The sequence below is a fragment of the Saccopteryx leptura genome, chromosome 1, assembly GCF_036850995.1.
Source record: "Saccopteryx leptura isolate mSacLep1 chromosome 1, mSacLep1_pri_phased_curated, whole genome shotgun sequence".
NCBI lineage: Eukaryota > Metazoa > Chordata > Mammalia > Chiroptera > Emballonuridae > Saccopteryx > Saccopteryx leptura.
The window spans coordinates 252,404,271-252,421,534 of NC_089503.1; the positions used below are offsets into that span (position 1 = coordinate 252,404,271).

A 17,264-nucleotide genomic window follows, 5' to 3' on the forward strand; every position below is an offset into this window, starting at 1 on the left:
GGGGAAGGTGTTGGAGTCTTGTGGGTGACTGATGCTCTGTTGCCCTCTATCTTTCCAGCTCTCTATGAAAGGACCGCCTGGCCCAGTAGGGCTCACTGGGCGCCCAGGCCCCGTGGTGAGTATGGAGGCTGCATGGAGGAGGGAGATACCTCAGTGGAGAGGGGGAAACTACTCTAATTGCATTATTCCATTTCTTCTTCCAAGGGTCTCCCTGGGTATCCAGGTCTGAAAGGAGAGATGGGAGAAATGGGGCCACAGGTGAGATTGGTAGGGGTGGGAACAGGAATGCAGAAGGATGCGAAGGCATCTTCAGAGCCGCAGGATAAAGTGCTAGTTGGGGAAAATGACAAAGGGGCTGAAGATACTCTTGCAATTACTGCCCTTCATAGGAAATGATTTAAAATAAGTCCTTTTTCCTTATTATTTTTTCCATTTTTCTTTTTTTTTCTCTTTTAGGGTCCCCGAGGCCTTCAGGGACGTGTTGGACCCCCTGGCCAGCAGGGCAAGATGGTGAGTGACTGCTAGATCCTCAGGTCATCTCTCATCTGTCACTTAACATCCAACATGAGCTTCAGCTTTGTGCTCCCAGTTTCTGTTGGTGTCCTTGGTGGGATAAGAGTAGAAGACCAAGAATAGCAGCTCCACTGAGTATGTAACCAAAGATCTTGCCCGAGGACATGAGGCTTGAGCTGAGATCTGAGGTAGAACTGGATGGACAGGAGCCAGGCATTCCAGTGGAACATGTACAAGAAAGAAGTCTGGGACATTAGGGAAATGGCAGACACAGTAATCCCATGGGAGACACACAGCAGGGTGATTAGTGAAGACTGAAGATGAGGGTTCTTTGTTCTTTTTCTTTTTTTAATTGATTTTAGAGAAAGAGGGAGAGAGAAACATTGATTTGTTGTTCCACTTATGCATTCATTGGTTGATTCTTGTATGTGCCCTGACTGGGGATTGAATCCACAACTTTGATGTATCAGGACAACACTCTAACTAACTGAGTTACTCAGTCGGAGCCTGGAGATGAATGTTCTTAATTTTTGTGATGATAGTGACTTGGACTAGAGAAGAGGCAATGTTTTTTTATTTATTTACTTACTTATTTTTATTTAGTGAGAGGAGGGAAGGCAGAGAGAGAGAGAGACTGACTCCCGCATGCACCCCCACCAGAATCCACCTGGCAAACCCACTAGGGGGCGATGATTTACCTATCTGGGATATTGCTCCATTGCTCAGCAACAGAGCTCTTCTTAGTGCCTGAGGCAGAGGCCATGGAGCTGTCCTCAGCACCCAGGGCCAACTTGCTCCAATCAAGCCATGGCTATGGGAGACAAAGAGAGAGAGAGAGAAAAGGGAAAATGGGGGGGGGGAGAAGCAGATGGTTGCTTCTCCTCTGTGCCCTGACCAGGAATCAAACCCAGGATATCCACATGTTGGGCTGATGCTCTACCACTGAGCCAACTGTCCAGGGCCAGAAAGGGCAATGGTTATAAAGAGTAATGGGTGGGTTTGATATATATATTTGGAAGGTTAAATTAATATACTCAGAAGCTCCCATCATAGGATTCTGTCTCAGGAAAATACTTAATAAATGGTAGTAGGTATCTAGATGATGTCACTTCCCTCACAGGGTCGGTCTGGAGCAGATGGGGCTCGGGGCCTCCCAGGAGACACAGGACCTAAGGTAGGTGATGAGGTCAGGGCTGGAACTTGGAGGAAATGTCAGGGTCAAGGATTCGAGGTTCAGATGGTGTCTTTTGTATAGGGTGATAGGGGCTTTGATGGCCTTCCAGGACTGCCTGGTGAGATGGGCCAAAGGGTGAGTGTGCAAGGTGCTTCCCACATGCCCAAACCTTCTCCCAATATTCACGAGCCCTTTCCTACCCCAACATCAGAGCCTCCATTCCTGTGTCTGAGTCCTCACCCTTTATGTGCTGTCTTTTTTCCTGGGTTGCTGATCTTCACTCCCACCTTTCCATGTTTTGTTCCTCATCCCAGGGTGACTTTGGTCATATGGGGCAACCTGGTCCCCCAGGAGAAGATGGTAAGAAGGTATGTTTGAAAGAGAGCGAGGGGATGGTTTGGGTGGGAAAACCAGAATGAGTCAGAGAGGAGGAGAGTACTCAGGGGACATGATGAGGAACCAGGGTCTGCACTGGGGGGCAGGAGGCCCCTGTGAGGCTCAAAAAGATAGGCTGAGAGCTGTGGGCTAACAATGGAGTTGGGAGGTGAGACTCAGGATGGCACATACAGGTTTGGGGTCACAAGCCTGCATCCAATCACATGTGCTCAGTCAGCTGGATCCTGGCACATGCTCTGGCTCTGGGGTCCCCTGGAAGGGGCTGTCCAGATAAGAGAAGGTGGTTCTCCAAGGGTCCTACCTTCCCCCTTCCCAAATGGTGATGCTTTCCCACAGGGAGCACAGGGACCTCCGGGGCCCACTGGCCAGGCTGGGGAGCCGGTGAGTATCAGGGACCCCTTGCCTGGTGCAAGGGACAGAAGTCAGGATTTATGGGGACTCAGAACAGTGATGAGGGAATCATATTCCCACTTCTTTGCAGGGTCCTCGAGGACTTCTTGGCCCTAGAGGCTCCCCTGGGCCCCCAGGAAGCCCGGTGAGAATGTCATTGTCTTCTGCATCCATGCCTGTCTTCTCTGCATGGCCACTTCTGTTGCCTGGTTTCCTCTCTGTGCACTCACCTTTCCACTGCGCTTCACCGTGTCTCGGGCGCAGGCTCCTGTGCTTGTGTCAGCCATGCATCTGCCCAGTCTCATGGCTTCTCCTTTCCCAGGGTGCATTTGGAATTGATGGTGCTCCAGGTGCCAAAGGAAATGTGGTATGTGTTCTACCCCCTGACCCTGATGCTGTCTGACACTCTGGCCCCATGTCAACCTCACTGACACCTTGACACCACGATCGCTTCCAGTTTCATGAAACCCCGACTTTCTCCCCAGGGACCTCCAGGAGAACCAGGCCCCCCAGGACAGCAGGGAAATCCTGGGTCCCAGGTTTGAGCTATCTTTTGCAATAATATAGGGTGGTTGTGGTCAGCCAAGGTCACAGACCCCTCCCAGCCCCGACTGCAACACCTACCACCCCTTTCTCATGCCTTCATTTGTTCTCTTTTCCTTATGTCCCCAGGGACTCCCTGGCCCCCAGGGGCTCATTGGCATTCCTGGGGAGAAGGTGAGTGACAGCTCTATCTGCTGCCCACCCCCAACCATATCTTGTTTCATTTCTGTTACAGGAAAAACTTCCCACTATGGTCTCTTTTGTTAGTTCTGGATAATGATAAATGGCAACATTCCTTAAACAAGCCCAGAGTTAAAGTGTCATTGTTGAGTAAGGGTAGGCTGTGAGAAATTGAAAGCCACCAAAGCTAGATCACATAAGGGGATATTGTCAAGATACAGGGGAACCCTCAGAAGCCAGTCATAGAAAATATTACCAAGACTCATGGGTCAAGAAAGCCCTTTCTCTGGGATCCTATGGTGTCAGCTTTGTTCCTCTGCACATGTTTCTGCCTCCCCCAGACAGACAGGCTTCTTTCTACGTGTATTTTAGTGTGTTCTCGCCCCACCTTCGTTTCTTTCTTTCTTTTTCTTTTTTTGGTGACAGAGAGAAAGACAGAGAGAGGGACAGACAGACAGGAAGGGAGAGAGATGAGAAGCATCAGTTCTTCATTGTGGCTCCTTAGTTGTTCAGTGATTCTTTCTCATATGCTCATATGTGCCTTGATCAGGGTAAAGGGGCTACAGCAGAGCGAGGGACCTCTTGCTCAAGCCAGCGACCTTAGGCTTCAACTAACGACCTTTGGGCTCAAGCCAGTGACCTTTGGGCTCAAGCCAGTGACCTTTGGGCGCAAGCCAGCGACCATGAGGTCATGTCTATGATCCCACACTCAAGCCAGCAACACTGCACTCTTGCTGGTGAGCCCGTGCTCAAGCTGGATGAGGCTGTGTTCAACCTGGCGACATTGGAGTTTTGAACCTGGGTCCTCTGCATCCCAGTCCGGTGCTCTATCCACTGCGCCACCACCTAGTCAGATCCACCTTCATTTCTACATGATCTTGAGCTGCTCTGTTACCATTTCAGTCCACAGCTCCTCATGAAGTTATAGTTTTTTAAAAATATTTTTTATTGATTGATTTTAGAGAGAGAAAGAGAAAGAAGCACTGACTTGTTGTTCCACTTATTTATGCATTTATTGGTTGATTCTTTGTATGTGACCTCACTGGGGATCAAACCCACGACCTCGGTGTATGGGGTGATGCTCTAACCAACTGAGCTACCCAGCTGGGGCTATAGTTTCTTTACCCTAATCCAGCTGATCCCAGTTTCTATTGGGTGAATTTCAAGAGAGAATCTGATTGGCTTAGCTGGGCCAAGTTGCCTGCCTCTGTTTGCAGGACATAGGGGCCCATCCTTCTTCAGATGAAGCTGTGTGAAGTACTTCTAAAGAAAGGGGTGTGGCTAGGGATCTTCCACCTCAACATGTCTCTCACACTGTTTTTCCATCCCTTGTCTTAACCCTACCAGAGGTAGAGGATTTCTGTGGCTCAGAGAGGGGAGGGGGCTCAGTCAGGGTCACACAGGAAGTTAGAATTCCTGGTCCCTGGACTCGATTCATTCTGGAACCTTGATGTAGCTGCATGTGTGAGTAGGGCTGTTCCTGGTGGAATCCCTGGCTCTGGGATGTTCTGTTTCCTCCTCCCATTCATTATCTTTCAGGGTCCCCCTGGCCACCCAGGAATTGCAGGCCTCACAGGATCTGATGGCCCTCCGGTAAGAACTGGATGCTGGAAGAAGGAGGAAGAGGAAAGGAGAGGCTTGGGAATTTGGGTGGTAAATGTAGGTCTCTGACAACTTAGAATATTTCCCCCCAGGGTCACCCAGGCCATGAGGGCCCCACGGGAGAGAAAGGGGCCCAGGTAAGTGATCTGGAGAGAGGCTGGGTGGGGTTGAGGGTTGGTATCCAGGGCCAGCAGTCGGGCTAATGAGGAGAGAGACGAGGACACTGAGAACATGGAGAGGGCAAGGACAGGATGGCGCTAATTTTATCTCATCTCAGGGTCCACCAGGGTCGGCAGGCTCTAGGGGATATCCTGGACCTCGGGGCGTCAAGGTAGGTGACACTTGGAGCTTGCAGGTAGGGGTGATTTGTCAGCCTTGGCTTCAGGAAGCCTGCTCCAGCAGAAACACCTGTGTGTGTGACGAGAAGAATCCGTTTGCCAGGCAAAGTCTAGTAGGAGTGGGGTTTGGGTCCGAGTGGCAATGTATGGAAGTGTGTGTGTTACTTTGGAGCTGAACAGCCGAAGGACAGTATTACAATGTAGTGTCAGCTTGTAGTTGAGAACAGTTAAGTCCATTTGAGGCTGAACCTATTTCACTGTAAGCACATATGCCATGTCCAAGTCCAGATCAGCACATTGTAGTCAAGCAGAAGGTTAAAAAAAATTTTTTCCCACTGATTTGAGAGAGAGAGAGAGAAGAAGAAGAAGAAGGGGGAGGGAGGAAAAGGAGAGAGAGAGAGAGAGAAGTATCAACTCGTTCCACTCAGTTGTTCCATTTAGTTGTACACTTATTGGTTGCTTCTCTTATGTGCCCTGACTTGGGAATCAAATCTGTGACCTTGACACACTGGGACAATGTTCTGTCCATTGAGTCACCCATCCAGGGCCAAGCAGAGGGTTGTTTTAAAACTTAATCCCAGAGTCACGTGACCATAAGCATAAACAATGTGGGGACTAGCTGAGAGCCACACCTTGACTAAATAGAGGCACGCTATTGCCCAAGGGCAGAGACGTGGGGATACATGTCTCTATTTGGTAGCTCAGTCCAGTTACATTGTAGACAAGTACAGGTACATATTACCTGTGGTCTAAGAACAGAGTTTGGTGGTAGCCAAGAGTCAGCTCTCTACATTTTTGCATTGGAGGAAGTTTAGTTACTATAACCAGGGGGGAGGCCAGAGTCCAATGGGTGGCCAAATGCAGAGTTACATTGTAGTCAGGCATAGTTATATTTAGTTGAAACCTTTGTTATACCTTGCAGCCAGGACCAGAGAAGCGCTCTTGCCAAGCTCAGTTACATCACGGTCCACTGAATTGCTGTCCTCAAAACACATAGTAGGCTGTATACAAGTGCAATTTCATTGTAGTCACTAAGCTCAGTTACACTGTGTCTCCTCCCTGTGGCTGGAGGCAGTCACACTATCTTCAGAACACACAGTTAGATGGCATTCTAGTGTCACTTCGTTGGAGTTTCTGAGCTCAGTGACACTGTAGCCAAGTGGAGCTTTCCTTGGGGCCAAAGCTGAGCGGCATCTGGGCTGCACTGAGCAATCTGGCTGCAGGCAAGCATAGACTTGCCTTGTTGCCAGGCACAGAGTCACATTGTAGCCAGTACAATGGGGAACATTCCTTTGCCTTCAGAGTGAGGCTGGGGCCTGGAATGTTCATCCTCCTTCTCCTGCCAGAAGGAAATGTGGACACAGTGTCCCTGGTAGATGGGAATTATTTACTGGGAAATTTGGCCTTCCCTGAACATCCCCATGCAGATGACCTTGGGAGGCTGCCAGGAAGAACAGATGGGAGGGAGGCATTTTCGCACACACTAGTGGGCTTTGGAAAAGAGCATTTCCTCTGTGGTTGCCCTGACCCTGCTCCAGTCCAGCATTCTCTTGGGACTGTCCTGGCTGTTTTGGGGCAGTGGCCTGAGTTTGGGGCCCTTCTTAAGCAGGGGAAGGACCTGAGAGCTTCTTTGTTTTTTTAGGGTACCTCTGGCAACCGGGGCCTTCAGGGGGAGAAAGGCGAGAAGGTGAGAAGAAGAGGATTCTTGGGGGGCCCTAATAATGGGGCTCTGCCCATGTCCCTTCCCTGAAAGCCTGACCTCTGACTTCTGTAATCTCTCCTATTCAGGGAGAGGATGGCTTCCCAGGCTTCAAGGGAGATGGGGGGCTTAAAGGAGATCGGGTAAGGTGATCCCCAGATAAGGGGTCTTGTGGATTTGGGGGACATGGGGAAGACAGGGAGGGGGTGAGTTGGGGCTAAGACAGGGGGCTGAAAGGAGCAAGAGTGACAAAGGGACTGATATCAGGGCATCTCCTTTCTATTCCAGGGCCCCCCCGGGCCCCCAGGTTCCCGGGGAGAGGATGGTCCTGAAGGGCTGAAAGGGCAGGAGGGGCTGCCTGGTGAGGAGGGGCCCCCAGGCTCAGCTGGGGAAAAGGTGAATGGACCTCGCTTACCCTCCCCATCTACCCTCCGGCTTCCCATCCCGTGGCCACGCTGTTCCCTGGCCTTTTGCCTTCTGCCCTCTGCCCTTTTCTCTCCAATTCAGGAGGCTGCTACCCTCCTCATCATCTCCCTTAAGTCCTCAGCTTAGCATTACAGAGCAATTCCATGCACATTGTCTGATTTTTATTCCCATAACCACCACATGCAATGGGCATTTTAATCCCCATTTTATGGATAAGGAAACTGAGATTTGGAATGGTTAAATGAGCTTCCCAAGGCCCTTACCAGGTAGGAGCCAAGACCTGAAGTCCTGCTTGCCTGACTCTCACGCTGCTGCTCCCTCTACCATGCCTTGGCCACCCTGTCCTACCCCTCTGGCCTCCAGGTTGCAACTTCTGACTTTCTTTCCGTAATTTCTCTGCAGGGCAAACTTGGGGTGCCAGGTCTCCCAGGTTACCCAGGACGTCCAGGCTCTAAGGTAAGAAGCTAGGGGGCTGAAGGTGGGCAAGGCAAGTTTCAGAGACTGGTTAACATCTGGGGTCTGGAGGGTGAGCTATCTACCACATGGGTCACTGATAAACAGCATAAGATATGAGTTTTGGCAACAGATTGACTTAGGCTCAAATACCCACCCATTAGGCACTATATAACTTTGGGCAAGTCACCCCTTACTTGCTAAGGGACCCTGAGCAAGTCTCTTGAGCCTATTTTTTCAGTTGTCCCATGGAGATACCAGTAATATCTATTTTATCCACTTGATTATAATAATGATGTTTTTATGATGTTAAAATTGTAGGACCTTTCTTATTTGGTGTGATTGAAATTGGTTCAAACAAATTCAGTAAGGAAGAGAATCATAAAAAATGCATATCTTACATATCTTGAATTAGTAATAAGTTACAATAAAGTGTACTTATATAAAAAGGTACATTGCTTGCCAATGTTTTGATGGATGAGGCTACTGATGAGAGAAGTCTTCTTGCCAAAACTACACCCATATTACATCACTAATGATTTACAGTTTTTTGTTTCTCTAAAGTGGAGCAGAAGCTGAAAGACTACTGGGAAGAAATCTTAGTGCAGAATTCATCCCGAGTTCTATGCTCCCTCCTCTCAGCCTGGCACAGCTATCCTGAGCATGCCTAATACGACAGCGGTTGCTTTTTAGTGATTTCCTTCCCTTTATATGGAGTCTTTCCCCACTTAACTTTGACTTGATAGACATCTTTCTTTTCCTTTATACATTGCATCAGTTTTTATAAACTTTCATGAAGTCACATGGGTCCAATAGCAAAGGCAGCTGATATAATTGGGTTTGGGAATAAACTCAAGGCACCATAGCTAAGAATAGAACTCAGTCTGTGGGAGAAGTTCATGGAAGTTAGAGCAAAGCCACTGGACCAGGACCAGTTGGTGTGTCCTGGGCACCAAGCACTGCATCATGGGAGGCACGGTGTGTCTGTTAGGTTGAGATCCGTGTCTTGTTTATCTCAGGCTGCTAGAACAGAAATACCTTAGACTGGGCAGTTTAAACAACAAGAAATTTATTTCTCACAATTCTGGAGGGTGCCAGTCTGAGATCAGATTCTGGTGAAGGGTCTTTCTTGTTTGTAGAGGTCATCTTTCTGTATCCTCACATGATGAGGGTAGGGAGAGAGAGAGAGAGATCTAATCTCCTCTTATTTTAAGTGCAATGATCCCATTCATGAGGGCTCCACTGATATGAATTAATTATCTCCCAAAGGCCTCAGCTCCAAATACCATTGCACTGGGTATTAGAGCTTCAGCATGTGAATTTTGAAGGGGAACTATTCAGTTCAGAGGAGATAGCAATAATCATGAATAACAACGACAGCCAACATCTTTTGAGTACTTACTATGTGCCAAGTATTGTGTAAAACACTTTCTGCACTTTATCCTTATTTGAGCCGCATCAAAACCTTGTGACAGAGATATTGCTTACTACAAACAAGGATACTGATTCTCAGAGGGGTTAAGCTGCCATTTTCCCAAGACCATACAGTGATGGATCTTGGATTCAAAACAGTGAGGGGTGGGAGGGGCTATCAGATCCCATGATGTCTTTCTCCAGGTGGAGGGAGGGAGGATGCTTTCTTTTTTTTTTTTTTTTTTTTGTATTTTTCTGAAGCTGGAAACGGGGAGAGACAGTCAGACAGACTCCCGCATGCGCCCGACCGGGATCCACCCGGCACGCCCACCAGGGGCGACGCTCTGCCCACCAGGGGGCGATGCTCTGCCCCTCCAGGGCGTCGCTCTGCCGCGACGAGAGCCACTCTAGCGCCTGGGGCAGAGGCCAAGGAGCCATCCCCAGTGCCTGGGCCATCTTTGCTCCAATGGAGCCTTGGCTGCGGGAGGGGAAAAGAGAGACAGAGAGGAAGGGGGGGGGCTGGAGAAGCAAATGGGCGCTTCTCCTATGTGCCCTGGCCGGGAATTGAACCCGGGTCCCCCGCACGCCAGGCCAACGCTCTACCGCTGAGCCAACCGGCCAGGGCGGGAGGATGCTTTCAAGGTAGGCAGGACAGGGTGCCTGGAGTGGGTCAGTTAACAGACATCGAGGAAGCTCCCACTACATGCCAGGCAGTGGGGAATAAGACCAGAGCACTATGTCCTAATGGGGGAAAACAGATAGTGAATAAGTAAGCAAGTGAATGAGGCTGTTTCTTTCTTTCTTTTTTGTTTTATTAAGTGAGAGGTGGGGAGGCAGAGACAGACTCCCACATGGCATGCGCCTTGACTAGGATCCACCCGGCAAGCCCCTATCAGGCAATGCTCTGCCCGGCTGGGCCACAGCTATGTTGCTCAGCAATCAAGCTATTTTAGCACCTGAGGCTGAGGCCATGGAGCCAACCTCAGTGTCCAGGGCCAACTTTTCTCAAACCATTGGAACCATGGCTGTGGGAGAGAAAGAGAGATAGAAGGGGTGGGGTGGAGAGGCAGATGGTCTCTTCTCCTGTGTGCCCTCACTGGGAATCAAACCCAGGACTTCCACACACTGGTTTGATGCTGTACCACTGATCAGCCAAGGCCAATAAGGTCATTTCAATACCAATATTATGGGGAAAACACAATAGGGCAATGTAATAGACAGAGGGTGACTCAGAGGATGTTGTGGTCAGGGAGGTGGCAGAAAGCCAGGTGTCTGAATGAACTCTCAATGATGAGGAGTAGCTGGCTCTGTATGGCCTGAGAGGAGGAGAGCATCTGAGGCAATGGGAGCAGCCAGTGCAAAGGCCTCAGGGCAGCAGATTGTTGGTGTCCTCTGAGTAATATTCAGGCCAGTGTGGCTGGAGTGGAGTGAGGAAGGGGAGAGAGTGAGGGGAGAAGAGGACAGAGGGCTGCTCTGGAGGAGGCTGGGGCTGGAGGCACCAAAGAAGCTTCTGGAATCAGTGGCCTAGAAAGACCTGAGAGGATGGGTAGTTGAATGGGGTGAGGAGCCTATGTTGGCCACCACCCACACCCTCCCCCTGTTTCTTCTCTCCGATTCTCTCTACACAGGGATCTAATGGCCTTGCTGGTCCTGTGGGACCATTAGGAGAGAAAGGGAGGCGGGTAAGTTGTGATGGAGGGTGGGGGGAAGGGAAGGCTTACCTGGGGCACATTGTGGCTGTGCACGATGGGGAGTGGGCCCCTGGGTGTCTGTGTCGAGGCCTGGAAGCACTTGTGTACACACTTCTTCCCACGTGCAATGCAAGGCACATGTATTGCCCCCGGCATTATGACCCCGCCTGGCATTATGGCACATGTTCCTATGTGTACACATGTGCATGTGTGTCACATGTGTCTCAGTGCAGATTAGAGGGTGTCTGTGTGCTGCAGCCTGTGAGCTTGTGATGGTGAATGGGGCATGAGCCTACATATAAATTATGCGACTATGGACATAAATGTGTCTGAGGGGCATGTACATGTGTGTGAAAAGATGTGATACTCACATGCATGTGTATGTCTGTGTACACTGAGTGATGGTGTATACATGTGTGCACTACTGTGCTCTGTGTGCACTGTTGCCGTGTCAACTGATCATGAGTCTGCATGTACATGAGGGCATGTATGTGCTATGTTTATCAAGACTGTATCCTCACATAAATCCATGCAGGGATGAGTTTGGTGTGCACATGTGTTCAAGGAACACATTGCATTACGAGCTCCACGTGGCAGCCTGAGGCTGCACTCACTCAGTGCATGTCATGATAGCCTGCTGTCATGTGTGCGTACTGTGCAGCTATGATAAACAGGTGTCCATGTCTGCAAACCTGCTTGCATGTGTGGAACCTCTAGACCAGGGATAGTCAACCTTTTTATACCTACTGCCCACTTTTGTATCTGTTAGTAGTAAATTTTCTAACCGCCCACTGGTTCCACAGTAATGGTGATTTATAAAGTAGGGAAGTAACTTTACTTTATAAAATTTATAAAGCAGAGTTACAGCAAGTTAAAGCATTTAATAATTACTTACCAAGTACTTTATGTCGATTTTCGCTAAGTTTGGCAGAATAAATCTTTATAAAACAACTCACTATAGTTAAATCTATCTTTTTATTTATACTTTGGTTGCTCTGCTACAGCCCACCATGAAAGCTGGAACGCCCCCTAGTGGGCGGTAGGGACCAGGTTGACTACCACTGTTCTAGATGCAAACATACACGTCTGTGATTTGCCTGGTTGTGTGTATATGTGTGTGCATGTGAATGAAAGGCTTGTGAATGAATGGGCAGACCTTTCCAAGTCTGTGATGAGGTGCTTTGTGTGTTTGTTATTGTTTGTACCATAACTCTGTTATTTCCCCTCACCTGATCTATTTTCCAGGGGAAGGCAGGGCAGCCAGGTCTGGAAGGAGAGCGGGGACCACCAGTAAGAAAATGGGGAGCTTCCCTACCCACAGGGTTCTGGGGGGCAGCATCGAAGGAGGGGGGAGCAAGGAAAAAGATTTGGGTTATGTCAGTGTCCCTGGTGGGACAAGAGGGAGAGTCAGGGGGGAGGGGACCCAGAGGGCTTGATCTCATCTCCTCGACTCCTCCACCCTCTCAGTTTAATCTTTGTTTCTTTTCTATTCAGGGCTCCCGTGGAGAGAGGGGGCAACCAGGTGCCACAGGACAACCAGGCCCCAAGGTATGGGGTGGATGGGTGATCAGGCCCCCTGGGCAGGCGCTCTGCCCAAGCTCAGCAAGCCCTCTGGTCCTTCCTAGTTGAGTTTGTTCTGTGACCTGAATCTCATTCACTCTATCCTAGGGTGATGTAGGCCAGGATGGGGCCCCTGGGATCCCTGGAGAAAAGGTGAGTGTGTGTGTGTTTCTGGGTAAGAGGCAAATCCAGGAGGGAGGGAGACGTTATAATGCAGTGTAAAGAGCACAGCTTCTGAAGTCAAAGCCATGAGTTCAAATCCTACCTCAGGCACTTACCTCCTGTGTGACCTTGGGCAAGTCATTTAACCTCTCTGGTTCTCAGTTTCCCCCCTACCAGATGGAAATAACCATAGTCTCCATCCCAAGGGCTGCAGGGGTGATTGAAATGACTTCTGTATTGGGCACTGTACTTAACAAGCAGAAGGTGCTCAATATGTGCTAGCTCTTGTCATTATGTGGGGTGCGGGGACGCCAGGCAGGAGGGATGAATAACGACTTCTGGTTGCATTTCAGGGCCTCCCAGGCCTACAAGGGCCCCCTGGATTCTCTGGGCCAAAAGGTCCCCCTGTGAGTGAGCTCACCCCCAATTGGGGGGGTGGGAGGGGAGCTGGGGAGTGAAGAGGCTCCTTATTTGTGCCTTGACTCTCTCCCGCCTTGACCTTCAGGGCCCCCAGGGGAAAGACGGGCAACCTGGGCATCCTGGACAGAGAGGAGAATTGGTGAGTGACCCCTTGACCTCTAACCCCATTTGGCTCTTTATTTCCCACCCTCCTGTGTGACACCTCTTTTTAATTTTCCTCCCCAGGGCTTTCAAGGTCAAACAGGCCTACCTGGTCCAGCTGGTGTCGTGGGTCCTCAGGTTAGAGTGGACTCCACAGTTCCCCCAGTTTTATACCAATTGGGGGATATTTGTAGGGGAAGTGGATCTCAGATTGACCTCCCACCCCAGACCACCTCCATTCAAGGTGAGCCTTGTTCCCTTTCCTCTCCAGGGAAAGACAGGAGAAGCAGGACCGCTAGGTGAGAGGGGGTCCCCAGGCCCTCCTGGACCTCCTGGTGAACAAGGTCTTCCAGGACTGGAAGGCAGAGAGGGGAACAAGGTGAGACCCTGCCTTGGGACATCTCGGCAGAGTGGCCTCAGAGTCCTTCAATGAGCCTGTGCTTCCTGAAGGCTCAGAATTAGCCCCCTAAGGGAGGGTCCCAGACTCACAGACGAGGGAGAGACCACCCTGCCTGGGACCTGACCTTCCTCCTCTGCACTCCTTCAGGGGGACCTGGGGCCTCTTGGACCCCATGGGAAGGAAGGACCACCTGGACCTAGGGGTGTCCCCGGCCCCCAAGGAGCCCCAGGGAACCCGGTGAGTATCCTTTGGAGCCTTCTTGTATGTGCCTGTCTGGGCTGTGAAGCAGAAAAGAAAATGGGGGGCTCAGAGCAGGGACATAGTGACTATATTCTGGGTGGGGCCAACCGTGAAAGTAAAGGAATAACAAGGAATAACCTGGAGGAGACCAACTCGAACTTTAGTGCCTGGAAGGTGGTGGGAGCTGCGAGCTCCCCAAAGTGAAGACAGGACCTGGGGACACTTGTTGGGGTCTCTTGACTGTGAATCATCTCCTCTTTCAGGGACCTACTGGTTTGAAGGGTGACAAGGGCCCCCCCGGCCCCATTGGAGCCAATGTAAGTACAAAGTACAACCCCATTTGCATGTGTGTGTGGGGGTGAGTACAGTGGAGGGATCTTGGGGTGTCTGGGGAGCTGAGCATTGTCATTATTAAGCCCATTATTTTGAGAGTCAAACAGGCCTGTGTCACATCCAGCTCTGTCACTCACTGGCTGGGCACTCATGTCACTCTGTGAGCCTCGGTTTCCTCATCTGTAACAAAGCCTATCTCATAACTGATCATATAACTTGATGAGATGATCTGTCTGAGACATGCTTACTTGTGTCCCAGACAAAAACATATAAAACGTCCTTTTTTTCTGGGGGTTATGTTGTAGTTGGGGAGGTGGGAGGTCAGCACTGATGTATGTCCCCAAACAAAGTGCTGTAGAGAGGGGAGCAGGGGAAGAGCAGTTGAAATAGGCTGGTCAGGAGAGGCCTCTTGAGAGGGTGGCATTTGAGTTGAGATCTGAGGAGGTAAGGAAGGAACTGGGTGGATGTCTGTGGGAGCAGCACTGCAGGCAGAGGGACAACATGTGCAAAGGCTCTGAGGCTGGGCCATGCCTGGCTCACTGGAGGAAACAGCAAGGAGGTCATGTGGCTGGAGGGGAGTGAGTGAGGGTGAAAGTAGGAGGACGTGAGGGCAGGGAGGGAGGACTTTTTATTTTGTTTGTTTTGAGTGAGGAGGGAGCCCTGAGGGCTAGTTAGAGGAAGCACTTGCCCTGGCTTGTTCACCGAGCCCTCAAATGCTGTTTGGGGAACTGATTGGATACCTGTTGGTGATCACCTAAAGTCAGGGCCTGGCCGCTTGAAAACCCTCCAGAAATGAGAACTACTGCTATTGCTATTCTTTTTGACCCATCACCCCTGTTTTTAGGGCTCCCCTGGGGAACGTGGTCCTATAGGCCCAGCAGGAGGCATTGGGCTTCCTGGCCAAAGTGGAGGCCAAGGTCCTGTTGGCCCTGCAGGCGAGAAGGGGTCCCCGGTAGGTGCTCTTCCTACACCATTCCACATACCAGACCCTCCACTAGCAGAACCCCACTCCTGCCCTAGCCTCTGATGTCCCTCCTTCTACTCCCTGACCAGGGTGAACGTGGCCCCCCTGGCCCCACTGGCCAAGATGGGATCCAAGGGCCCCTGGGGCCTCTGGGCCCCCCTGGAGCTGTCGGGCCTTCTGGCGAGGAAGGGGACAAGGTGAGAGCTCATGGAGAGGGAGAAACTGGTGAAGGCCGAGGGTGGGGGGGCGGAGCCCTCTCTCACCCTGTTTCCTCTGCAGGGGGAAGTGGGCACGCCTGGTCACAAGGGGAGCAAAGGCAACAAGGGTGATGCGGTAAGGGGGGCCTCTCTGGGGGGCGGTGGGTCCTCAGGGAGGGGAGAGGGATGTGGAGGACGGGCAGGTGAGGGAAAGCTCGCAGAGATTCCTGCCTTCCTGAGCCCAATCTTGACACCTGCAAGTAACAGAAGGCATTCAAACTGCCTGAAATAAAGGGGCCAACATAGTCGCTGCCCCACCCCCACCCCCCAGGATGCGGAGGTGCTAAGGCAGCGCTGTCTCCTCCCTTTTACTTGGTGGCATCGTTGTCTCATGCTGTGACTCTGCATGGCTCTGAGCTTCCCTTCAGGACTGCAGTCACAGCTCCCAGCATCTGTCCCTGGGTGCTGATGGGCAAGCTTAGGACAGATGTCTACGCCTGATCTTATCAGTTGTAGGTTAGGAAGACAGGGTTGGGGTGTGGGTGCAGCTGCAGCTTCCTGATTGCGGCAGTGGGCAGGGGACAGTGATTGACAGCTCTATGCCACCCCCTAATCTTGAACTTGAGGGCTTTGAAAAACTCTGTTTCCTCCTCCAGGGCCCACCTGGACCAACAGGGATACGGGGTCCTGTGGGATACCCAGGTTCCCCGGTAGGTGCTCTCAGCTTTATGACCATCTCCTCGATCCCTTCTGGGATGGGACAGTGTCCTATACCTGGACTCAGGCCCAGACTCACTTCCAATCCTAATCTACTCCTCCATGCTGACACTCAGTATAAATGGATCCCAGAATCTGTCTCAATCCAAATCTCAAACCCAACCCTAAATCCCATCTCAACCCCATCTGAACCTTGTTCATGACCTTGATCTTAATCTGAACCTGACTCAGCACCCAATGCTCATCTCAAAACTTTGACTCAACCTTTGACTTCATTCCCAAACTCTGGCCTTTAACCAACACCCCCAACTCTAAACCCAACCCTGACCCACTCCAAACTTTACCTCAGCCCTGGCTCCAACCATCAACCTCAATCCTAACTTTGACCCTGAGCCTATTTCCATCCATTGATCCGGACCCTAACTTCGCCTGGCCCTCTCCTCCCAGGGAGCAGATGGGGCTCAGGGACGCCGAGGACCCCCAGGCCTCTTTGGGCAAAAAGGAGATGATGGAGTGAGAGGCTTCATGGGAGTGATTGGTCCTCCTGGCCCACAGGTGGGTGTCTGAGTTTGGGGGTACAGCCTCTGTTCCTCCATCCTATGCCCCAATCTTGTTTCTTTGTTCCACAGGGACTGCCAGGCCCTCCTGGAGAAAAAGGAGAAGTTGGAGATGTGGGGTCCATGGTACGGACAATGGGGAGAAGATGGGGGGGAGAGGAGTAGCTGGGCGAGGGTGACCATTAGATCAGTGTGGGGTGCTATCACAAGACACATTGTCATTTCAGAATATTGCAGGTCACAAGCATCAAGGGTGCTGTTTGTGGGTACTGAAGTCCTTTGAGGGGCCATGGGGTCACTTGATGTTATTTTGACTGTTCCACAGGGTCCCCATGGAGCTCCAGGTCCTCGGGGTCCCCCTGGCCCTAGTGGATCAGAGGTGAGGACTCTGGGGCTGGGGGAAAGGCCTCAGAGGTGGGGACATATTTCCCAAGAATGAGAGGTTGGGATCCCACAGTCCCACCTCTCTTCTTTGCTGTCTCTTCAGGGCCCTCCAGGGCTGCCTGGAGGAGTTGGTCAACTGGGCGCTGTGGGTGAGAAGGTGAGAGAGAGAGGAAAACAGCCTGCACAGGGTGGTGGAGGCACAACCAGTCTTAATTGGGGGTGGCTGTTCTGGGGAACCTCTCCTTGTCTGCCAGGACCAAACCTCTCCCTGCTCTCACTTTGCCTCCTGCAGGGTGAGCCAGGGGAGGCTGGGGACCCAGGACTCCCAGGAGCTCCCGGCATCCCTGTGAGTGACTGTGTCCTGTGCCCGT

At 51.1% G+C, this 17,264-nt stretch overlaps 1 protein-coding gene across 2 annotated transcripts in view; it reads left to right on the forward strand.

Moving 5' to 3' along the window:
- The window catches only part of COL5A3 (collagen type V alpha 3 chain), a 39,710-nt gene that overhangs the window by 11,345 nt on the left and 11,101 nt on the right, over positions 1-17,264 (forward strand). For both annotated transcript variants that reach the window (XM_066346756.1, XM_066346757.1), the window contains exons 14-50: positions 59-115; positions 205-258; positions 457-510; positions 1,634-1,687; positions 1,769-1,822; positions 2,002-2,055; positions 2,420-2,464; positions 2,565-2,618; positions 2,796-2,840; positions 2,959-3,012; positions 3,146-3,190; positions 4,736-4,789; positions 4,891-4,935; positions 5,076-5,129; positions 6,779-6,823; positions 6,925-6,978; positions 7,124-7,231; positions 7,664-7,717; positions 10,756-10,809; positions 12,064-12,108; positions 12,313-12,366; positions 12,487-12,531; positions 12,894-12,947; positions 13,046-13,099; positions 13,186-13,239; positions 13,373-13,480; positions 13,649-13,738; positions 14,005-14,058; positions 14,919-15,026; positions 15,128-15,235; positions 15,318-15,371; positions 15,892-15,945; positions 16,400-16,507; positions 16,582-16,635; positions 16,835-16,888; positions 16,997-17,050; positions 17,186-17,239. In XM_066346756.1, the coding sequence (XP_066202853.1) occupies positions 59-115; positions 205-258; positions 457-510; positions 1,634-1,687; positions 1,769-1,822; positions 2,002-2,055; positions 2,420-2,464; positions 2,565-2,618; positions 2,796-2,840; positions 2,959-3,012; positions 3,146-3,190; positions 4,736-4,789; positions 4,891-4,935; positions 5,076-5,129; positions 6,779-6,823; positions 6,925-6,978; positions 7,124-7,231; positions 7,664-7,717; positions 10,756-10,809; positions 12,064-12,108; positions 12,313-12,366; positions 12,487-12,531; positions 12,894-12,947; positions 13,046-13,099; positions 13,186-13,239; positions 13,373-13,480; positions 13,649-13,738; positions 14,005-14,058; positions 14,919-15,026; positions 15,128-15,235; positions 15,318-15,371; positions 15,892-15,945; positions 16,400-16,507; positions 16,582-16,635; positions 16,835-16,888; positions 16,997-17,050; positions 17,186-17,239 (2,244 nt within the window). The remainder of the gene's footprint in view (positions 1-58; positions 116-204; positions 259-456; positions 511-1,633; positions 1,688-1,768; positions 1,823-2,001; positions 2,056-2,419; positions 2,465-2,564; positions 2,619-2,795; positions 2,841-2,958; positions 3,013-3,145; positions 3,191-4,735; positions 4,790-4,890; positions 4,936-5,075; positions 5,130-6,778; positions 6,824-6,924; positions 6,979-7,123; positions 7,232-7,663; positions 7,718-10,755; positions 10,810-12,063; positions 12,109-12,312; positions 12,367-12,486; positions 12,532-12,893; positions 12,948-13,045; positions 13,100-13,185; positions 13,240-13,372; positions 13,481-13,648; positions 13,739-14,004; positions 14,059-14,918; positions 15,027-15,127; positions 15,236-15,317; positions 15,372-15,891; positions 15,946-16,399; positions 16,508-16,581; positions 16,636-16,834; positions 16,889-16,996; positions 17,051-17,185; positions 17,240-17,264) is intronic.